Source organism: Branchiostoma lanceolatum, chromosome 14, assembly GCF_035083965.1.
Source record: "Branchiostoma lanceolatum isolate klBraLanc5 chromosome 14, klBraLanc5.hap2, whole genome shotgun sequence".
NCBI lineage: Eukaryota > Metazoa > Chordata > Leptocardii > Amphioxiformes > Branchiostomatidae > Branchiostoma > Branchiostoma lanceolatum.
The window spans coordinates 16,389,408-16,409,910 of NC_089735.1; the positions used below are offsets into that span (position 1 = coordinate 16,389,408).

Here is a 20,503-nt window from a genome sequence, read left to right on the forward strand (position 1 = left end):
GATTTCAGCCAAAGTGATCCAACAAACAATTTTGAGCAATTTAAAACTGGAATGCATCAGGCACTCAATATCATATTGTAACAAGAGTCCGAAGACCCAAAATCTCCATGAAATTTGTTTTTATATATGATGTGTTTTATTTTCCCTAGTTATTTGTTGTTGCTGCTGGTTGTTTTGTTTTATGTGCCAGAGGGTATCCACATAATAGAAATAAGTACACAGGTTTGGTAGTGTACCCGTTTGTTGTTTGACCACCAGCTGTTGGGACCTGGGGAATACTTGACCTAGATAAGAGACCAATGGATCCAACAGGTGCGACCTCAAAGCCCATACCCACAATAGAGAAGTACTAGTAGATACTCCTCATTACTTATGCAAATTCAGTCCAAATTTGCATAATTACCACTTCAGTTTGTACATCTCAATCCAAACCACCTGCGTACCAAATAGTACAGATTTCGTTTAACTTCCCTTCCCACGCGATTCACACGCGTTTAAAACGTCTTCCCACCGCGGTTAGAAGCCGTTTAAAACGCGTTTCCACCGCGGTTAAAAGCCGTTTAAAACGCGTTTCCACCACGGTTAAAAGCCGTTTAAAACGCGTTCTAAACGCGGTTGAAAGCCGGGGCAATCGCGTCGCTGGCTATCAAATTAAAAATCTCGTGCGGACGGCATTGTCCGGTACACGCGTATACTCCATTCTTATCAAACTTGATTGAAGTCTGACTTGGAAACCCTGCCGGAAATTGTCATGAAAATGTATCGTAACAATACTTGGTGTTACGGTCGCATGTGGTCGTCAGAAATATGCATAAACGATGGAGTTGTGAGATAAGATTTACAATAAGATTCGAAGCATTTCCAAGCACAAAACCTCAACAAAATCAAGGTTTTATATAGACAAAATAAAGGAGGTAAAGCGGCAACACCGCGACGCTATTTTCACCCATCCACACTTCAACCCCAACGTGTTTATACAAGGCGCTGCACGCCGCGTTAGAAAATTATAAATCGGCATCATAAAGATCATTGTTTACTTTACCTACTCGTACTACATGTACATGAATACGGTATGTCCCAACAGAATTGATTCTGTACAGCAGATTTCTTGTTTACAATCGGCAATCCTGGTGTATTTTGTTCGGACGCTTTGTCAAACAGCCGGGAGACTTGTGAATTTGGCTATTCTCGTTTCACGTTTGCTTATTCTCGGTAAGAGTCGGTCTCCGTCGTCAGCAAATGTCGTGTGCTCACGAGATATCACGATTTTCGTCGGCAAAGATCGGTGACAAGCTGCATAATTGCTTACAAGGAGGAAAGACGACATGAACATTTATCGTGAAAAGTACATGTAACATGATTGTTGGGAAAACGTCACGTAATATACTATATCCCACTCCGTCGGGATATAAAGTGTTGTTCAGAAAATTTGATTCCAGAAATAAAGTCAAATCAATGCTATTGTAAATCTTCATATCAGCATTAGTTTATCCAGACATTTTCAAACTCCAAACTCTTATACACAACGCGGGAGATCATTTCTCCACAGACACTCAGGCGCGCCACTCCTGTCAAAATTAATTGATGATCTCTCTTTGTCGCCGGCCTGACATATGATCAAAGGTGGGCGGTGGACGGTGCGCGCGGAGAAACTTGTTCCACAAGAATTCTCACGCCGAAGGGCACACTTTAATATGAATCCGAACACAGTCAGCAATGGTACACGGATTCGACACAAAACACCCGGTCAACAATCTAATTCTAACTGGCAATTGAAATGTGCTACCTAGGAGGGTTTTTTTTTTCAAAACTTGCTTGGTGCTACGAAGTTTGGTCAAAACGCTAGGAAATAACATGTTATGACGTACATGTACGCGGGGAAGTGTGCTCAGCCGGCTAAATTCTACCACTTCTATATAATGACGTCCTTGATTCAACTAGCTAAATTTTGTCGCCAAATTATTCCCTTTTGGTCAGGAGTCTGTTAGTGGCTGGCAAACTCACTCATTTTGGAAAATGATTAATTTTGTTTGTCCTCTTTTCCATACACAGGTAGAGCATGCTTCAGTGGCTAAAAGTGTCCAAGGACGAATGCTACCAGCCGTTTGTTCCTAAGTGCGCGCGCAAGCGTGCGTGTGTTTTTTAAGTTTCGTCCTGTTGACGATATTTTGTTTACCCTAACACAACGTTCGAATCTTTCGGTTTCTACTAACATGCGTTTTATGTATAAAACAAGAGATGAAGGATCATTATCATTAGCCAGTGACTACTAGAAATGTGTACAACAGAGCAGTTTTCATTTATTCAATATTAGCACCTGCAGGTAACTTACCTTTTATTTTGTGTATGCATGCCGAAATTGACTGTCGGAGGCCAGAGGGAGGGCTTCCCACGGCGTTTTTCTTGTGCTGAGACCTCTTCCCTATAAAGTATAAATTCCTTGTTCTGACGAAGTTCTGTCCTGCTTTGCGCTTCGTTTTAAACTTACCTTCTACTCACTCAAGCTGTGTTCTGTTTGACTCACACATGTTGTACCAGGACTTACCTTTCAATAAACGTTTGACATTTGAGGAACTATAGTCTATAATATGTATTTAATGTAGGAAGAAATGTATATAACGAATCTAATAATTCTACAAGCAGGAAAAGTCTTTGCAACAGCGACATCTGCTAAGGCATGGATCAGAAAGAAAGAGTCGATTTTTAAACTCCTTTCTTTGACATCATTACGTCTTTCTCTTTCAATTTGATGATAGTATTCTTATCATTCCCAAGCCCATTGTTTTTCTTCCAAGCGATTCCCTTGGATCCATATTCCTAAGCATACGAATGAACAGTTCAACTGTTAAACTTAGAATAAGGTAAACGCAACGTTAACTCAAGGAGGTTTTGGGTACACGTAAACAAGAAAGTAAAGGTAAGTTACTGGTTAAGTTGCACCCGAGGTCGAATACCGTAGTATTTACAATATTTGAAACCGAAAAGCAATTGGATCTCGTTTGTTTCACTGTTGAATTTGCGTTCATCTAGCCTGGAATCCATACCATCGGGGGCTCCTCGATATCTCCACGGCACTGTGAGTGACCCCCGCCCGCCCAGACAGCTTAGTCCACTTGGGGTGTGTATACGGCCTTAGATTAGATTACGTCGCCACCGACGGTCTTGGGTCGGCGGCAAAGTAGGGTGGCAGCGGAAGTAGGGTGTAGCGGAAGTAGGGTAGCAGCGAGAGGTACATGTGGGAAGGCCATCAGAAACTGACTGGGCCCGGTAAAACCACTAAGCCGACCCCTAGAGACTGGGACCAGGCTAGCGTTCAGCTTGACAGTCACACTGAATGTTTACCTTTCAAAGTTTCATTGCTTATTTATTGAAGGTAGTGTTGGGGCTGGTGCGTTGCATAACTAACAATACTTCTACTACGTATAATTTCTAACATGTTTTCACGTTACTACAACTGTTATGCGCTATTGTTTATGAATAACACATTCATCCACTGCGTCACACGACTCACACAAAAGGTAAGTTATCGTCATATCGATCATCTTTCGGCAGCTACTACATCTTGCCTGAGCCGCCATCGTCTATTACAAATGTTGGCAATACGGTAGGTACTGTGTCAGATATGAAAAAATCGCTATATTTTGAGACACGTCTGTCGGTCTGAAAACATTTCCTTAGTCTCTGATCGAACAAAATGTAGATGTACAGACGTGAACAAGTAGGAAAGTGGGAAATAAAACACATCGTACGGGGCTCATGCAATTCAGTCATTGGTCAGATCAAGCAAGGAGGTTAAACCTCATTGGATCAAGCGGTCAGATCGGCATTACTCTCCAAGCAGAGGAGTGGGTCCGGCAGGTTTTTGGCGTGTTTTTAGGCGTTTTTGTCGGGCTATCTACTTTGTCATATTTTTTTTGTCTCTATAACCCACACCTCTGCCGGCAGACGGAAGCTTCAATGCCTAATAAACCTAATCACTTTAACAACACATTACAAGCGTTTCACAAGTAAGTGCGAAACGTGCCCGGCCAGGCACGGGATTCCCTAACCACGCGCCACAGAACATCCGGCCCAGTCTAACTAAGGACACAATCCTTGGTCTATCGGTCGTGGCATTAATTTTCATGCCATGTTCTTACGCTTCCCCTACCCTTTGGCTAACTGCAATTACTTTCGTATGAAAATAACAGCTCAACGTGCAGCCAAAGACATCTGGGGTTTACAAAGTCTCCGCGATACTCAACTACGATCCAGACCATTTGGGCCATCATACCAGAAGACAAAGTAAAGCCCGAAATAGCCATAGATTCTCTCATTTTTACTCCCCACTGCGGAAATGCAATGCTGTAGTGTGAGGATATCGTAGAATCTCAAAAAGCCTCTAAACTACTGTCCACAGTTACATACAAAACAATCAGGACGCCATGTTGGAAAGTCGCTGCGATGTCCGTCAGCAAATGACTTGCCTATCGTGACCGCACTTCATTTACACCATCCAAAAAACATCAAAGAACAAATCACACAAAAATCTGTACAATCCTCTGGTGTCATTTGGGAATTTTTAAGTCTCTGTTGGTGGAACTCCATCGCCAATTTCGCTGTCACTGTTGTTGAAAAGTTCCTGTCCAAATCTGAACACAGCGAGCGGCGGCATCGGTAACCGCATGTAACGTAAACAAGGTACGTGTTCCCGTGGCGTAATCCATTTAACGATGCCTGAGATAATGATAATAACAATTACTAGTAATGCAGTTCAAGTTGATACGTAATACACATTTATGAAATATGTCTTGTTCATGCATCATTATATTTTTCTTGTGAGGTATCCAATGAAAATTTACGTTATGATGCTATCAATGATCACGCCGGCGTGGGATCGTGGACACCAGCCTGTCGCATGAATAGGGCAGTCAGCGGGGGACCGGCGCGCGCGGCACGGCCTGGTGAATGCCGCTCTACACTTGCCGGATGTGTGGTAATCCGGCGCAGTAAAATTGTTACCACTAATGATAATCTAATGGTTCTCGGGGAGGAGTACTGTCACCTTTTTTCAATGGAAGTAAATAGGTTTGCCCCGCCCCGAGGTCAGTGCCGGCAGAGGTGTGGGTTATAGAGACAAAAAAAATATGACAAAGTAGATAGCCCGACAAAAACGCCTAAAAACACGCCAAAAACCTGCCGGACCCACTCCTCTGCTTGGAGAGTAGATCGGCATGACATACATTCTCATATATCAGTTGTATTCATTTTATTCATTACTACTGAGAAACACAATTCTTACGGAATTCTGCATACGAGTTATAAGGAATACATTACTTTCACATAATTCTGCACACGAGTAAGTTTTACCAAGGTTTTACGGAATAGGCTGCACCAAGTAATTTTTATGGATGACGTCCGCGCGCGCATTGATTTTGGTCTGTTCCCAGAAAGAAAAAAAATTCCGCTCCCTGTAACTATGACCAAAGAGTTCCTTTTTAATATACAGTCAAACCTGTCTATAGCGGTCACTCAAGGGACTGGCCAAAATCGACCGCTGTGGACAGGTGTCCGCTCTATAGAAACGGTTGATTGACCACGGGCAATATAAGTGGCATATGTTTTCTGTACCCACTGAGAAACATTTATTCACATACAAGTACAGTGTACAGTCAAACTTGGTGTACCGACCACTTCCTTGTAAGACGATGATCGGCTCAAAATGACTGCTTTCGGTCGGTCCCGATTTTTCCACATGCAAGTCGATCCATCGATTCGCCCCCAATCCGGAGCACATGCGACCAAAATGTTACCGAAGACAACCGTGTCATTTTTAATTGTACTTCAATGGGATATGGAAAGAAACAGGACAGGACAACAACTGCTGTTCAACTTCAACTGATTTATTCAAATTATTGCTGTTTTCATGATGAATAAAATAATTTTTTAGTTGTTACACTGTGTTCTCTCATTCAATTTGTGTCCTAACATGTGTCGTCGACTATTATATTTCAAATATAGGCATCTTGTTTTTTTCCGCCCTTCTTGTTTTTTTTTTGCGCTCTCGCATTAGATTTAGGGTCTCCAAAGGACGTCATCCATAAAAATTACTTGGTGTAGCCATACATACGATCCTTAGTATTAGTAAAACTCCGTATAAATTCCGTAAAATTCGTTTGTTATGAATTCCGTTAAATTTACGTATTCCGCAATGTTCGTACGAACACCCCTGTTCCTTGATACCAGCGACATTGTCATTGTCAAACACGAAGATGCCGACACGTATATGGCCAATCGCTCCTAGAACTGTTTATAACACAAACAATTTTATACCAAAAATATAGCATCACATGTCAAACATTAACTGGAGGACAAAAATCCGTGCAGAATGTTGCAACGTTAACAATCAACGGGGTCCTTCTTTGAGACCATGCCATCAGAGAAGCCGTGTGTCGCTTTGCACGTGTCAATCAAATTGACACATGCGGCTCGACCTTCGAAACTACAAATTCACAGGGTTCAATTTTTGCTACAATTCACCAAGGGCACTATATAATGTGCTTGGCTTCACGCAGGAGGTTTCAATCTTGACGAAACCTCCATGGTTTGGAGGAGTGAGCTCAGATTTCATTTTTCGCAAGGCGCAGCGATTGGATTAATCTAGGTCAAAATTTGCATACGCAGGTTACGCGGGTTTCTTTTCTTATCCCGGAAGTGCTGCGATATCATATAGTTGCGCGGCCCTCATGCCATACATCTACCAGTAAAAAACCCAAAACTTAAACTATTTTCTTCAAAATAACTTTATTGTTGCAATGTACATGAATTTTTGCAAGTTGTGTGTGAGTGTCATTGAAGTTGAATGGAAAATGACAACGCTTACAGCATCGAGAAGTGACAACCCTCGCGCGCTCCATGACCTGCCATTTCTAACTTTGGACTGTCGGGAGTATTAAACACTCCGTACAAGGAAGGCCGTCGGCCTTTCAGGCCGCGGGCGTGTCTTGAACAGTTCAAAGGCCCGCCACACGCGTATGAGCTCCGCCCAGCTCCAGTTTGCATGCATAATCACACGAGAAAACACGCGTTTCCACCGCATTTCCACCAAGAATGCCCCGGGTTTCCACCGCGTTTCCACCGGCTTTCCCCCGCGTTTCCACCGAGAATCCACCGCGTTTCCACCGCGTTTCCACCGAGAATCCACCGCGTTTCCACCACGTGTAGATGGGAAGTTAAACGAGATCTGTACTGTAACATGAAAATCTGTTGTTCCTTTCTTCAGTTATTCTCCTTCGAATATTTTTATAAATGAGCCATTGCAGTTCCAGTGACACATACCAGGAGGCCCAAAATTGGCCTTGACCTTTCTCCTTCCAGCACCAACCCACATACCAAATATCATTACAATCCATCCACACATTCTTCAATTATGCTGATTTTAAGCGTCCGTTGACACACACACATACACACAGGATAACACACACTGTGTTACGCAAACTCCATGCAAAACAATTTCCCCGTGAAAAGTATTTTTTCATGGAGATAATCATACAGAATACATTTATTGATTCACCCGGAGCAACGAAGTACAATGTGTAATGTTCTTAGTAATACATCAACTATTCAAAGCCCTTAGCTAAAATTTTTATCTATTCAGTAGTGTGGGAAATACAGGAAGTCTGTTTTGTATTTCATCCCTCAGATATCGGATTGAAAATTTAAATGTCCTTTCCCTTGCCACCGGCCAACAAAAAAAAAGTCTAGGGTTGGCAGGTTATCGCTGGGGTTAGTCGGGTAACCGTTAACACTGCATTTTTTAAAGGCCTTATGAGTGTGCTTACTAACAATCTAAAAAGTGAAACAACCCTTCAATATAATCATAATGTACATGTACTAAGTCAAATATCTTCATCAATGATTAAAAATCAAAGTTAAGTTACCTAGCAAGAGGGATTCACATTTATATTGAGATAATCTAGTAAGACAATGAAGCGGTTATAATGGAGGATCCTTATTACCTTGATTCTGTGAGGAGTTCTATGAAGTGCTCAAACAGAGACTTCTGTAGATCAAAAGGAGCGTTGTGCCAGACCTAGAATTGGAAAAGTCAAAGTCAAAAGTAAGAAAAGGATAGCTAATTAGGTAATGACTTAACATGCATTGTTTATTAAGATGTCATCATAGGCAAAGTAGGGTGAGAGATGAGCAGGCAGGTTAACAGCCTGGCATGGAACAACTCAACGGTGGGAGCCGTCATAACCGTGCCAGGCAGGGCATTGCACTGGGGAATGGTACGGGGGAAGTTTGAGTGTTTGTATGTGTCGGTTCTGGCATTGGTGGTTTGAAATTTGAGATGGTGGCTCCAAAATCTATATCTTCTATATATACTGTTGTTGACACAGAATTAGGATAACCCCTTGAGTATCATGACTCAAACACTGTTTACCAACTTAAGTTTTAAGCCAGTCTGTTATGCCAAATTACTAAATATGACTATAACTGTGATACACATATATTTGATTGAATTGTATTTAATGTAGGTGGACTCTATGAAGGATAGTGTGAAATTTTTGTAAAATGAACGTAAATGGAGATCTATAAACAAACAAACAAACAAACAAAATATAGAACATGCCACATGACAGAAAAAAAGCCATACCCACCTCTAGATCACAGAGGAGGTCCTGGAAGGCGGTCCTGTTGGGAATGATGGTGGACTCCCTGCCACTGTCCACAGTCCCCACCAGGGAGAAGGTCAGGTGGAGGATGTGACTGTTCAACAACTGCTTCTTGTTCTTTAGCAGGTTAGCCAGAATCTGGGCACAAGAAACAAAACAATTACATAAGACCAACCTTGGAAGGACAATAAAGGTTTGAGTCATATCATCTTAACAAAGGTTGCAATGCACAAGACTCAGTGTATTATTGTATTTCTCCTTATGACTACTATGATACAATAATATTTCATTATCAGCAAAATAGCTATCCATGCATGGATTTTGAAAAAAAACTTCCAAACAATCCAAATGTGTTTCTTCAGTATTATACAGTCTAATGATAAATATTGCAGCTCTACTGTTAGAACTGAATGAATGGTGACTACTGATTTCCAAGACAGCCCAACACAACACATATCATTTACACCAATATCAACACATGAAACAGTTAACTCTATAAAATTAATACAGAAAGGTATAGGTGAAAACATGTTGACATGCTTCTGTGGCTACTTTCATCAGGTTGGTGAATGACTGAATAGCAAAGTTATTCATTCACAAACACAGTGATTATCGAACAAGAGCCTATGTTTCGTTGATTGTCTTCAGTGCACAGTGAACAAGTCAGAATTGCCATGATGAAGATGACAGATAGTCAATGAAACGTCATCTCTTAAATGTTAAATATGTGGTTAGGCATGTCACACCATTTTTTTTGGTAAGATATAACTTGCTGAAATTGTTGCCAAAGTACAGATCAGATTCTTCCGCTTACAATGCTTTTTATCCTGTCGAAATCGGACAAAGTTTAAATTTGTCGGAATTTTTCAAAGTTGAAAAGTTGGACGTTTTTATTAGATTTAGAAGACGAGTTTCCAGTTTCACACCGCCATTTTAGGTCAAAGGTCATTTGGACCACTTTCAAGCTGGGCCTATACACGAATACACATAGTTAAGGCGTTTGGTGCAAAAGATATGAATAAAAGCATTACACTTTGAATAAAATTTTTAGGCAATAACATTAAAAAACACAGGGCATTTCTGAATTAAGCTTTCTTTTACATGGTAACCGTTGCTAGGCAACATTGCTTGACGACCAATATCCTAAATTGCCAGCGTTTGTATATCCAATTAAGGGGATACTATGATCATATTACGTAATATAGTAATATGATAGACGCTTACCTGGGAGAACAAGAGAACAGAACACCTGATCCAGATCGTAGGATCTGCTCTTAATTCCGTTCTAGATCCTATCTGTTACAGATTTCAAACATTTTTACCTGAGTGCACCTGCCAGCGGGTCATGTTTCATCTCCGCAAGGAGCTTTTCTGATAGAAACTCCTGTGTCTCAGGTAAGTTATACTTTTTTCTTTAATTATTGTAAATGTCTTATGATATCAGCTGAGGGTATAGAAAGCAGCGTCTCTTGTGTAGAATATGTTATTAAGTATAAAGTCGTCCTGACATTGAAAATGAAGGATTGGAAGCAAAGAAAAGTTTATCGATGCATATATTAAGTTTTAATGCATGATTACTTAACACATGAAACAACTACTATGCTTTTGTGGGGAATGTATGTAGTCAGAAAGCCTCAGGGCATACATGTACATTTTGTACATGTGTATGCAACTGCGGTGAGTCTTCTCATGGCTGCTACAGGGTGTATCCCTCCACTTTTCTAGTTCCTGCCACTATTGCTACAGTTATATGCACAGCATTGCCTCCTTGACATACTTGACTTGCTGACCAGTCTGAAATATATACAATTTAAAATAGGTATAAGAAAAAACACTTACAATATAAGTTAAATGATTGACATCAAAAAGTAGAATATATCATGTAATCATTACATATTAACTAAAATTGACACACGTACATGTAGGTTTCTACATTTCAACTTATGCAAGGCTTATACAAAGATGTGTTATAATTGGCAATAAACTAATGAGCCATATACATGTATAGTAAAAGGCATACATTGTTAATGATGTCCACTGATATTGGCTGCTACAAGAACTCACTGATGTTGTAAGCGTACTGAAACAGCGTCTAACAATGTCTTTACTTTAAAAAAATTAATATTCCAATGCTTAATTAGTTAAATATGCTAATTAACATCATGATCAATCAGAATGATAATAGAACGGTGCCAATTATTAGTATCAATACCTATGTTACCCATTCTAATAAGATCTCTGGTTGGTACAGATAATAAGTTACCTACAGTACAGGAGACTGACAACTTACTTTCTGTACAGTATCAGGAATTAATTTAGTGTTCAAGTCATTCTCCTGAAGTAGCTACTCACTTTGAAAATTTGAAGAAGGAAATTGAATTTTGGTCACCAAGCACTAATCTCTTGATCTGTTGTTTGTGTAATCTTCAACTTGTTCAAGTTTGCTTGAGGTTGCAGACCACAGTATTTCTCCTATAGGGATTTATATATATATAGTTAAGGATTCCAAGGTGAGAAGCTTCGACGCTTGAAAATTTGTAGAAAGGTGCACAATTAGGGTGCCAGATTTTTATATGTTTGACTTCAAGGTTCAATCTACAAAATATCTGCAAAATGAGGTTAAATTTGCCGGCTCGTTCTCTTTTAAAAGTCACTTTGATATGACCCCCAGCGGAGGTCACCGTACTGCAGGCGACTTACAGTAGTCGGGTGGTAACAATATCCAGGCGCGAATCCAACCCGACCGAACAAAAATCATTATCAAACTCGTACTGTCTCAAAACTGTCGTATTCCTCTGCCATTCACCACAGTTTCAGCCTCTCTAACGTGCACAGAAGAAAAACTACGGCCTTTTCAAGCAATGTGACGCACTACTTCGTACCCGAACTACTATTGGGGACGGGGGTCGCCCATTAATACTGTGTTCTGCAACCTTGAAGGCAGCCCACGTTCTCTGCACAACTGTACCGGACATGCCACCTTTGTATCCACTAGAAATTAAAAAAAGGACATCTGAATGAAGATTATACACTATCAACTGTGTGACAAATTTGGACTGTGTGATCGTAACGCTAGTGTATATACACAACATAATTATGACAGTGGAAAACTGTTTGTTGCATCCATATCATATGCCATATGCCATATCATCATATATGAAAGGTATATTACATTCAGCATAAAATATATACAATGCCATGTATTTACCATTCTACGGTTAAATAGCGTAGGATTTATGACTATAAGTTCAATTTAGAGCACAGTCATACAAAGTGCGCTATCTCAGGCCCCCCTCCCCCCGTCACGCATAGGCACACAGCGCACGCCATTTTTTAGGCTGTCGAAAAAAACTCTCACCATGATGACCACAATATACCTATATTTGTGACAGTATAGGGACAAAGTTGCTAAGTTCAAGAAAAATAGCAAAAATGTCCACTTACTTCTGGAGGTTTCTCCCAGTTATTCCATATCTCCCGCCTGGAATGACGTAGAAATTTTGTCCCACCACCGGCGTGAACCTTGATCTCTGCACTTTCACCTGAAACCATTTCCAGTGTTCTCCGACCAGCGGCTACTTGTGGCTTTTGAAAATGGGACTTCCGCGGGGCGGGCCTCAAAATCGCGTGCCGCGGTCGGCTGTATCTCCAACTAAAATGATTTTATCTCCTTGTTCGATGGATATTTTCAACTAAAAAGATGATAGTGTGATAGCAAACCTTCCATAGATTAGTGACAACGATTTTCATTGGCATAATACAAACGGTTGATTTTTAAGATTTTTTCAAAAACATTTAGTGCCTTGCGCGCTGCCGCATTCTAATGCAGAAATGCGGAGGTTTGACATGCCTAATGTGGTTGTAAATAAAGAACTTTTCTATTCATGTTGACATGCTATCTATTCTACATAATTTTAATGCATGTTTCCCCCCACCTGGTATCCTCTTGTTCTCTCCATATTCTCCATGCTACGCCGGTTGCTCCTGACAACACACACCAGTGCCTTTACGGCTGCGTACAGGCCCTCCACGTCTGTTGCCATGGCAATGAGCCCCAGCAGAGCCGCCGTGCCCCCGACATTCTCCAACATGCTGGCGACAGAGCGTGGGCAGAAGGTGCGCACACCTGGAAAACGTTTGGGGAAAAATCATTTGTCATCATATACGAAATGGATGCTGTAGACTTTCTAAGCAGGCTGGTCCTTGGTTCCAATGCTGACATGCCCCTTCAGGCCAAATGAGCTGAAATTCAGTATGTAGGTACAGTAAGTGCATGTATACCCCCAGGCGTTTTATTTTCTTCATTTTTTCGATAAATGCCTCTAAAACGTTTTCTGACCAGAAACGTAAATTTTGGTCTCCAGTGCCTTAGTATTTAAACTCAAGGACCTAAAATTCGATGTAGTCGTGCATTGGACATTTACCCACTTGACCTCATTATCATTTTTTGCATAAACCACTTCAAGATTTTTTTTTTTGCGATTTTTTTATAAATTACGCCGCGGCGTTTACTATACCATAATATGCTATCTGGAAGCGACATGCCCCGGCAGCCAATACACACGCTATGTTCAGTATTAACGAAGACCTGATTGGTCAGTTTGGACACACCCAATGAGGAAGGGCCTTTCATTCCAATATTATATTCCAAGAATATTCCACACATCTGAGCCAGTACATAGCCTCCTTGGTTTGAGGTTTTTCTTTTGACAAAATGACTGCAGTATTCTTTGAGTAACTTCTGAACTCGTATAGAAGGACACAAAAATTCATCGCGCTTATTCAACGACTGGTAGCTTTGCAGGGCTTTCAACTGCAGTAAGGTTTGAACGAGTGCACACAGCGGTGTTTTGTTGAACTGGCGAAGTGTCAACGGTATTAGTCGGTAAAGCTCCGTTTCGGGCCGGGAATATGACTTTGCAATAGTTCACTTTCAGGCAGATACTGGTAGTTTTGCTAAGGGATGATTTTGGGAGTTAATTTTTGCATTGGAAGGAGATGGAAAAATATACTGTATTTGCTCTCTCAAATATTGCCTTTCTAATGTTAATGTTGTGTCCTAATGAAGTTGTGCAATTGAGAAGTTTCAAAATCTACCCCTTTTCTGGTGGTGTTTTTCAACATAAATGTATTGCTCTATACTCCTGTGTGTATATACATATATATATATATATATATATAGCAATAACTTTTCACTTATAACAAGAGTACGCAAAGGCTCATGTTCCTACAAATGGTTGTGTATCCTTTCTTTAGCAAAATTTTCTAATGGTGGTAACTGTTATGTGCCAGTGTTACAGTACAAGTCACAAAATGCGCATCAGAAATTTGCGGTACGTTTGGCAGAAACTTGTGAAACTTTTGCAAAACCTGAGTTGGTTCGCTGTATAATGCAAAATTGTCTGGACTCTCAGATTGCGGATATTCTTCCGCATAAGAAATCTAGATCTTCAGCAAGATTCTAGTTGTTTACATTCTTATTAAAAAGGTCCAGGTTTTTTGTTGGAGGTGCTTTTTGAATGGTCCAGTATAAATATGGGTGCCTGGAAGAGCCCATCCATGCATAGGGTTTCAAATTGGGAGAGATCCATTTCTGACTGGTCTTCAATTCAAAATCCTTTATTCAAATACATTGCAGACATACAACAAACGTTAACTTCGATGGCGTTGATATTTACAATGTTCATTACAATGGTCTTACTTTATAATTGTTAAATGTTATTTTGGAATCCTCCATTTTTATATTAGAACAGTCGCTTTTTGCATGGGGAGGGAAATGGGCGATACATGTTGTATTTGCTTGTGCAAATGTTGCCTTTCTAGCTGGTAAGCAGCCCTATAGTCCAGTGCTATCAGACACATACCCTGATACCCCAGTAGCACAGCCCCCAGTGTTCTAGCCGAACCACTCAGATGACCTGCTGAGTTGTGGATGATCCTGACTGGTGTGGCGTTCTCGTGCGACTGAAGAGCCAGCTGTTTGGCAATGGCCTTACTGTCAACCTGCAGGCAGAGTGGCATACAGTCATGTATTACCATACATTCACAACAGTGGCGTCGCAGTGGCGTAGTGGCAGGGTGTTTGGCCCCAGAACCCAGAGATACCGGGTTCAAGTCCAGGGTTCCCTGATTTGTCCTGTTGACGTTGTGCCCTTGGGAAAGGCACTTTACACGACTTTCCCCACTTTACTCAGGTGAAAATGAGTACCTAGCTTCGGATAGGGACGTCCTTCGGATAGGACATTAAATGGAGGTCCCGTGTTTGAGGGGAGCCACACCCCGAGCGCGTTAAAGAACCCAACACACTTATCGAAAGGAGTAGGGGTCCTTCCCGGTGTGTGGGGATCATATAAATCTGTCCGGATATGCAGCTTGTACTCTTCAGTACAAACCTGGTGTGTTACGCCTTTATGCGGTTTACCGGGTATGCAATACAAACGAACAAATAAAACAAAACAAAAAAACAGTACATACAGTTGAGAACAGACTACGGCTATTTTAATTTCATTGTTTGTTTTTTATTGCACAGTTGTAACATGAATATATACCGCTAATTCAATCAACTACTCAATGACATGTGATTTCACTAATCTACAATAATTATTCATTTAATTTAGTGATCCTTCCCATTTTCAAGACTTTCCTTGACATGTAATTTTGTCAATTTTCTTCAATCTGCTGTTTCTCTAGTTGACGACCCTCAAGTAAGCTATCCACAACGGTACTGATAAAAACTAATTGAGATCTATTTCTTGTTTAGCAAATTCAGTTCAAGGACCAAAATAAAAATCTGAGCAAAATGGTCTAAAACTTGAATGTGCACTATGTAGCCTGAAAGAAATGCAATATTTTTTGGTGAGGTGGTCAACATAATGTACTTAGTAGGTTGTACTCATGTACTGTATTCACTAATGTACCTTGTTGTATGCCTTTCTGATCTTGTTGATAGTGAGCGCTGTCAGGGCATGGGCATGGACACCAAACATGATCTTATCTTCTGGGATAAGGGAACCGGACACATCAGCCTTCGTACCTGGGAGGGGAGGATGGGAGAGTCAGATGACTCAATCTTAGAAATATCTTTATTCGTTCTACGGTATAGTGCCATGTCTAGCATAAAGTGGGTCACAAAATACATTGAATAAAGTTTCTTGCACCCACCATAGATGTGGGGTGCCTGGAAACTGCCGACATAATTTGGCCCCAGCTTGTGAATGGTGTGAATCGCGCTATTGGCCAGGACATCCTCAAACATGTGGGCGGGGCCAAGTCGCCATAGCAACCGAGAGTGGCGATGGAGAGCTGTAAGGAACACAATCGTATCATACAGGTTTTCTTTCACTGTAAAACTGTTCTTGGGTAGTTTTACAGCTAAAGGAAATAAAGCATAGTATAGGTCTTAATGTTTACGGGAGCCAGCCTTGCCAAATATAAAACATGTATGAGGCAAAATAATAAGTACAAAAACAATCAACGAAATGAAAGAATATTTTGTAGCAAATTGATACCAGTCATGATGTAAACAAAAAAAATAACAAAAGCTTTAATGAACAGATGTCACCTTTAAATCTAAGCAAGTTTGATCAGTTAGTAATACATTTGGAATTTATGTTATTAATGATGTCAGATTCATTGTTTGGAATGGTGATCGGCTATCCTGTGAGAGGAGGATGTGCTTGTGTGAGACATACTCTGTTGATGTTGTGGTTTGTGCTGCTTCTGTTTGGGAAACACTGAGAACCAGGGGCTCTGTGTGGTGCCATAGTAGCCATACTCCTCAGGGTCCTCCAATTCACCTCCATCCATGTCTGAGGAAGGTTCAGCGGCCAGGGTGTAGCCACAGGTCAATAACTTATAGTTTATTCTACTTTTAAAAGCTTAGGCCATGCTGATTTGACTATATGGATGAGATCTTCTGGGAACTCCAAACTGATGCAAGCGTGCAAAGTAAAAAAAGGTTAGCAACAAAAAAAGTTACCTGCATTCAAATCTAATTAAGTCAGGAAGGTTGTGCATAATCATGACTAAACACAAAGAGTATGGTATACTGAACAATAGATTCTTCATTTTTCTTTCACAGTTTCTGCTTTCACTTTGGAGTTAACTTTGGCAGCATTGTACGACACTAGTAATACATTCATTTTCCAAATTAGAAAAAAAATATTTTTTTGCAATTTACGACGTATACATTGTATTCTCTCCCGAAATAATTTCATGAGGTTGGTAGAACATAGGATATAGGAGATTCTTTGTCCACAACCAGGTAATCTCACCTGCTAACGTTTCTGTGTCTGTCAGACACCTTCTTCAAAAGCGCCACCTACATCAGCTACTTATAGCGGCGAGAAGCAGTAATCCGGTCAGAAGCTCTGAAGAAGGTCTGACAGACACCGAAACATCAGCAGGTGAGATTACCTGGTTGTGGACAAAGAATCTCCTATATCACATACAATGTATTCTCTCATTTTGCAGCTGCTTTGTACGATTTACCATACGGTTGAAAACTTTTTTTTGGAAACGGACAAAAATTTATGAGCACATGGATGTCATTCATAATCAAATCAACATGGCCTTACCTTTTATATACTAGTTCACACCTAACTTGATTTTCAACAATAACAATCTCTGTTGGTTAAAATTAGCTTACTTTCCCAGTGCACTTAATAATTTGTTTTTTTCCCGTAGTCTATACAAAGTTGATTTTATAGATGACATCTTCTGAAGGTCTCAAATCTAATGTAAGAGCTTTTATGTAAGATTAAATCTGCAAAACAAGTTGTAACTAAATAGAAATGAGAGTGCAAAAATTGTATTTTTGTTCAAAATGTTTTTCTTTCTATGTGGGTTTTGTACTTAATCTATAGTTATATTTTCAAGCAGTATGCAAGCATTCACTTCAATCTGTTATTTCAGATATCATTCCTTTGCATGTGTGCTTACCGGGAGGTGTTCCAATATAGCTGTATGTGGAGGTGATAGCTGTAGGGTTGGGGTTACTACCGCCCCCTGGGTAGTTGTGGATGTAGTGCAGCTTCTGGGTCCCGATGTGTTTCCCGTCCACATACAGCGCAGCGGTGCTGTTCTTCAACACGGCACGGTTCAGGACCAGGACGATGTGATGCCATTGGCCCTCGTCAGCAAGGGTCGGACACCAGAAACGGACAACGGAAGGGACGTCCGCCAGAGCGTTCCGTGGCTCCAAGGCTTCCTCTGAACCTGAAAAAGGTACAGTCAAACCTGTCTATAGCGGTCACTCAAGGGACTGGCCAAAACTGGCCGCTAAGGACAGATGGCCGCTATGGAGAAAATGTTGATTAATTGACCACGAGTGACACATGTTTTCAGTACCCACTGAGATACATTTATTCACCGTACAGTACACATGTAAACAGGTAAGGCACATTTTAGAAGTTCGATTGTTGTTCTTTTACTCCTAGTTAGTTAAGAACAAAATACATGTTGCTCAGTTGTCACTTACTGTTCGTTTTCGACTGTTTTCAAACATAAAATCGTGGCGACAATTTTCCTCTTGATGCGTTGGTTCGGTTCCCCCCTGGCTTGTGTTGATCAGCATCTACCATTATGCTAATAGGGTACTCAGAAGAAGGTCGCTCTTTTGAGGGCTTTTTGTCTTTTCAGAAAATTGCAACAGCCCAAATTTTACATCATAGTAATATTATCCACATTCCTTTTGAAGCTTTTGGTTTAGTAATTATCCTCAGTGGTACTTTGCAGCAAAATAAATTAAGTATATTATACCCCCGTAACAGTGGTGTCTTCCGTTGACCTTTATGCTGCTACCAATCCAGTTTGTATCAGCGCCATTTTGAAAATTGCGTGAAACATGTTTTGAGCACAATATTTGAATGAATTCCTGGTGAAAACGGAAATAGGGCCGGCATTCAAACATTTCGCGAACTTACCGCATCAGGTACATGTGTGGGTTGTATTTTCCAAAAAGCTGTCGTAATATTTGTCCAGTCGAAATGCACAGAAATGGTCAATTTTACCTCGATGTACAAACACTTGCCATGTGAAGAAAATTATTCTTGACTTCGCGTCAACCTCCTTGGTCAAACCATGGATTTTCTAACAAAGATAAAACATTCTGGTTTTCTTTATTATGATCCTATCCAGTTGAGTCCATATAAATTTGATAACTGCGTGAAAAAATGAAGATTTTGAACCCGGCGTGCGGTGGCGATGCGGCTTCTACCGGCGCGCCGTGACCGTTATCGGCAGTGTTACTGTACTCGCGGGACCGAAAATCGTCTGGCCGCGACCGTGTTGGACAGGTGGCCGCTATAGCCTAATTCTTAATGCTTATGTCAATGGGAAAAATCCAAGGGACCGACAAAAAGTGACCACTATGGGCAGGTGGCCGCTATGCAAAGGTGACCGCTAATACAGGTTTGACTGTATGTGGAGTTTAACCTGAAGTAGCCATATGGCACCCAATTCCCTATTGGTTACAGAGTTAGGCAGCAGGGAGAAGGTTAAAACTCAGATAGGTCAAGCCATACTATACTGTCCATAGTGCTGAAATTCCATCTAATGAAATATGAGCATATACCTGCATATCAGCTGTGTCTTTAATATGATGGGCACATTTTAACATGATTGTAGACGATTGTGACAGGAATTTTCACGACCTGTCCTTAGTGCTGAAATTCTATCCAGTGGAATATAAGCAGATACATCAGCTGTTTTTTCATAATATGATGGGCATATTTTGAAATGGTTGTAGTAGATTTTGACAGGAATTTTCATAACCTGTCCCTAGTGCTGAAATTCCATCCAGTGGAATATGAGCAAATGTTGGGTATGTATTTTTACATGACTGTACATTGTTACAGTAGCATATTTTGACACCCTGTTCTTAGTACTTAAATGACATCCAATAGAAAACAAACATTTGATGCTTGTAAAACTAACCATCTAGTCTAAGAACATTTGAAACTACTGCTAAACAATGATTTACCCTGTCACATTGATGAAGGTTTGACATCCAGGTAATAAGATACGCCAAAAATAATAACTCAAGCAACTGGATAAGATTTTGAAACAGTAAGACGTTTCAGATAGCATCCGCTATCTTTCGTCAGTGACTAAAGAAGGATCTGGTAGAACTAGCTTTTATACCAAAACTCTGAATAGTTATGTTAATGAAGGGAAGACAATTTCAGATGGTTCAATAGGATAGTAAGTTAAGGGTGTATGCTAATGAATCGAGATTTACCCTATCTTAAGTACTAAATATGATATCCAATAGGAAATAAACGTTCTATTCTAAGACTTGTAAAACTAATTGTCTAGTCTAAGAACATTTGAAACTATTTTTAGACAATCATTAACCCTGTTCTTAGTACTGAAAATGATATCCAATAAAAGATAAACATTCTATGCTTGTAAAACTGTCTAGTCTAAGAAGATTTGAAGGTAGGTAGGTAGTCGACGTGCTTACGTGCAACGTCCATCTGGGTGATTTGTAGTAAATAACTAACTCCAGACAGACGGATTTGGACAATCGCACACCGGGACATGCCCCTACTGTTTTTGGAAAGGTGCACGGGATGTGGATCTCCCCAAACACGGGACCTCCATTTAACGTTTAAACCTAGATGAGCTAGGTACTCATTTGCACCGCCGTTGAAAAATTCGAATACCAGATTTGGAGGTTGGAATCAATGTTGTTACAGTTTTTTGTTCGAGGACACAAAACTCCCTGAACTTCTGGCGAATTCCATATTAAAATGTGTGTTTTCTCGGGTAGGTATGACATAAATAAAATACAACACGGTGTAAATAATCACCCTCGGTCCCAGCCTACGGGCGATCCGATCCAC

General features: G+C 40.6%; 1 protein-coding gene across 7 annotated transcripts in view; it reads right to left on the reverse strand.

The window, feature by feature from the left end:
• The window catches only part of LOC136449003 (WD repeat and FYVE domain-containing protein 3-like), a 119,660-nt gene that overhangs the window by 52,811 nt on the left and 46,346 nt on the right, over window positions 1–20,503 (reverse strand). For 5 of the 7 annotated variants that reach the window (XM_066448755.1, XM_066448754.1, XM_066448756.1 and 2 more), the window contains exons 19-26: window positions 17,598–17,873; window positions 16,349–16,465; window positions 15,819–15,959; window positions 15,575–15,690; window positions 14,522–14,660; window positions 12,593–12,783; window positions 8,643–8,795; window positions 7,998–8,071 (exon numbers count right to left, since the gene is read on the reverse strand). In XM_066448755.1, the coding sequence (XP_066304852.1) occupies window positions 7,998–8,071; window positions 8,643–8,795; window positions 12,593–12,783; window positions 14,522–14,660; window positions 15,575–15,690; window positions 15,819–15,959; window positions 16,349–16,465; window positions 17,598–17,873 (1,207 nt within the window). The remainder of the gene's footprint in view (window positions 1–7,997; window positions 8,072–8,642; window positions 8,796–12,592; window positions 12,784–14,521; window positions 14,661–15,574; window positions 15,691–15,818; window positions 15,960–16,348; window positions 16,466–17,597; window positions 17,874–20,503) is intronic. The other 2 variants (XM_066448758.1, XM_066448757.1) reach the window with 1 other exon arrangement.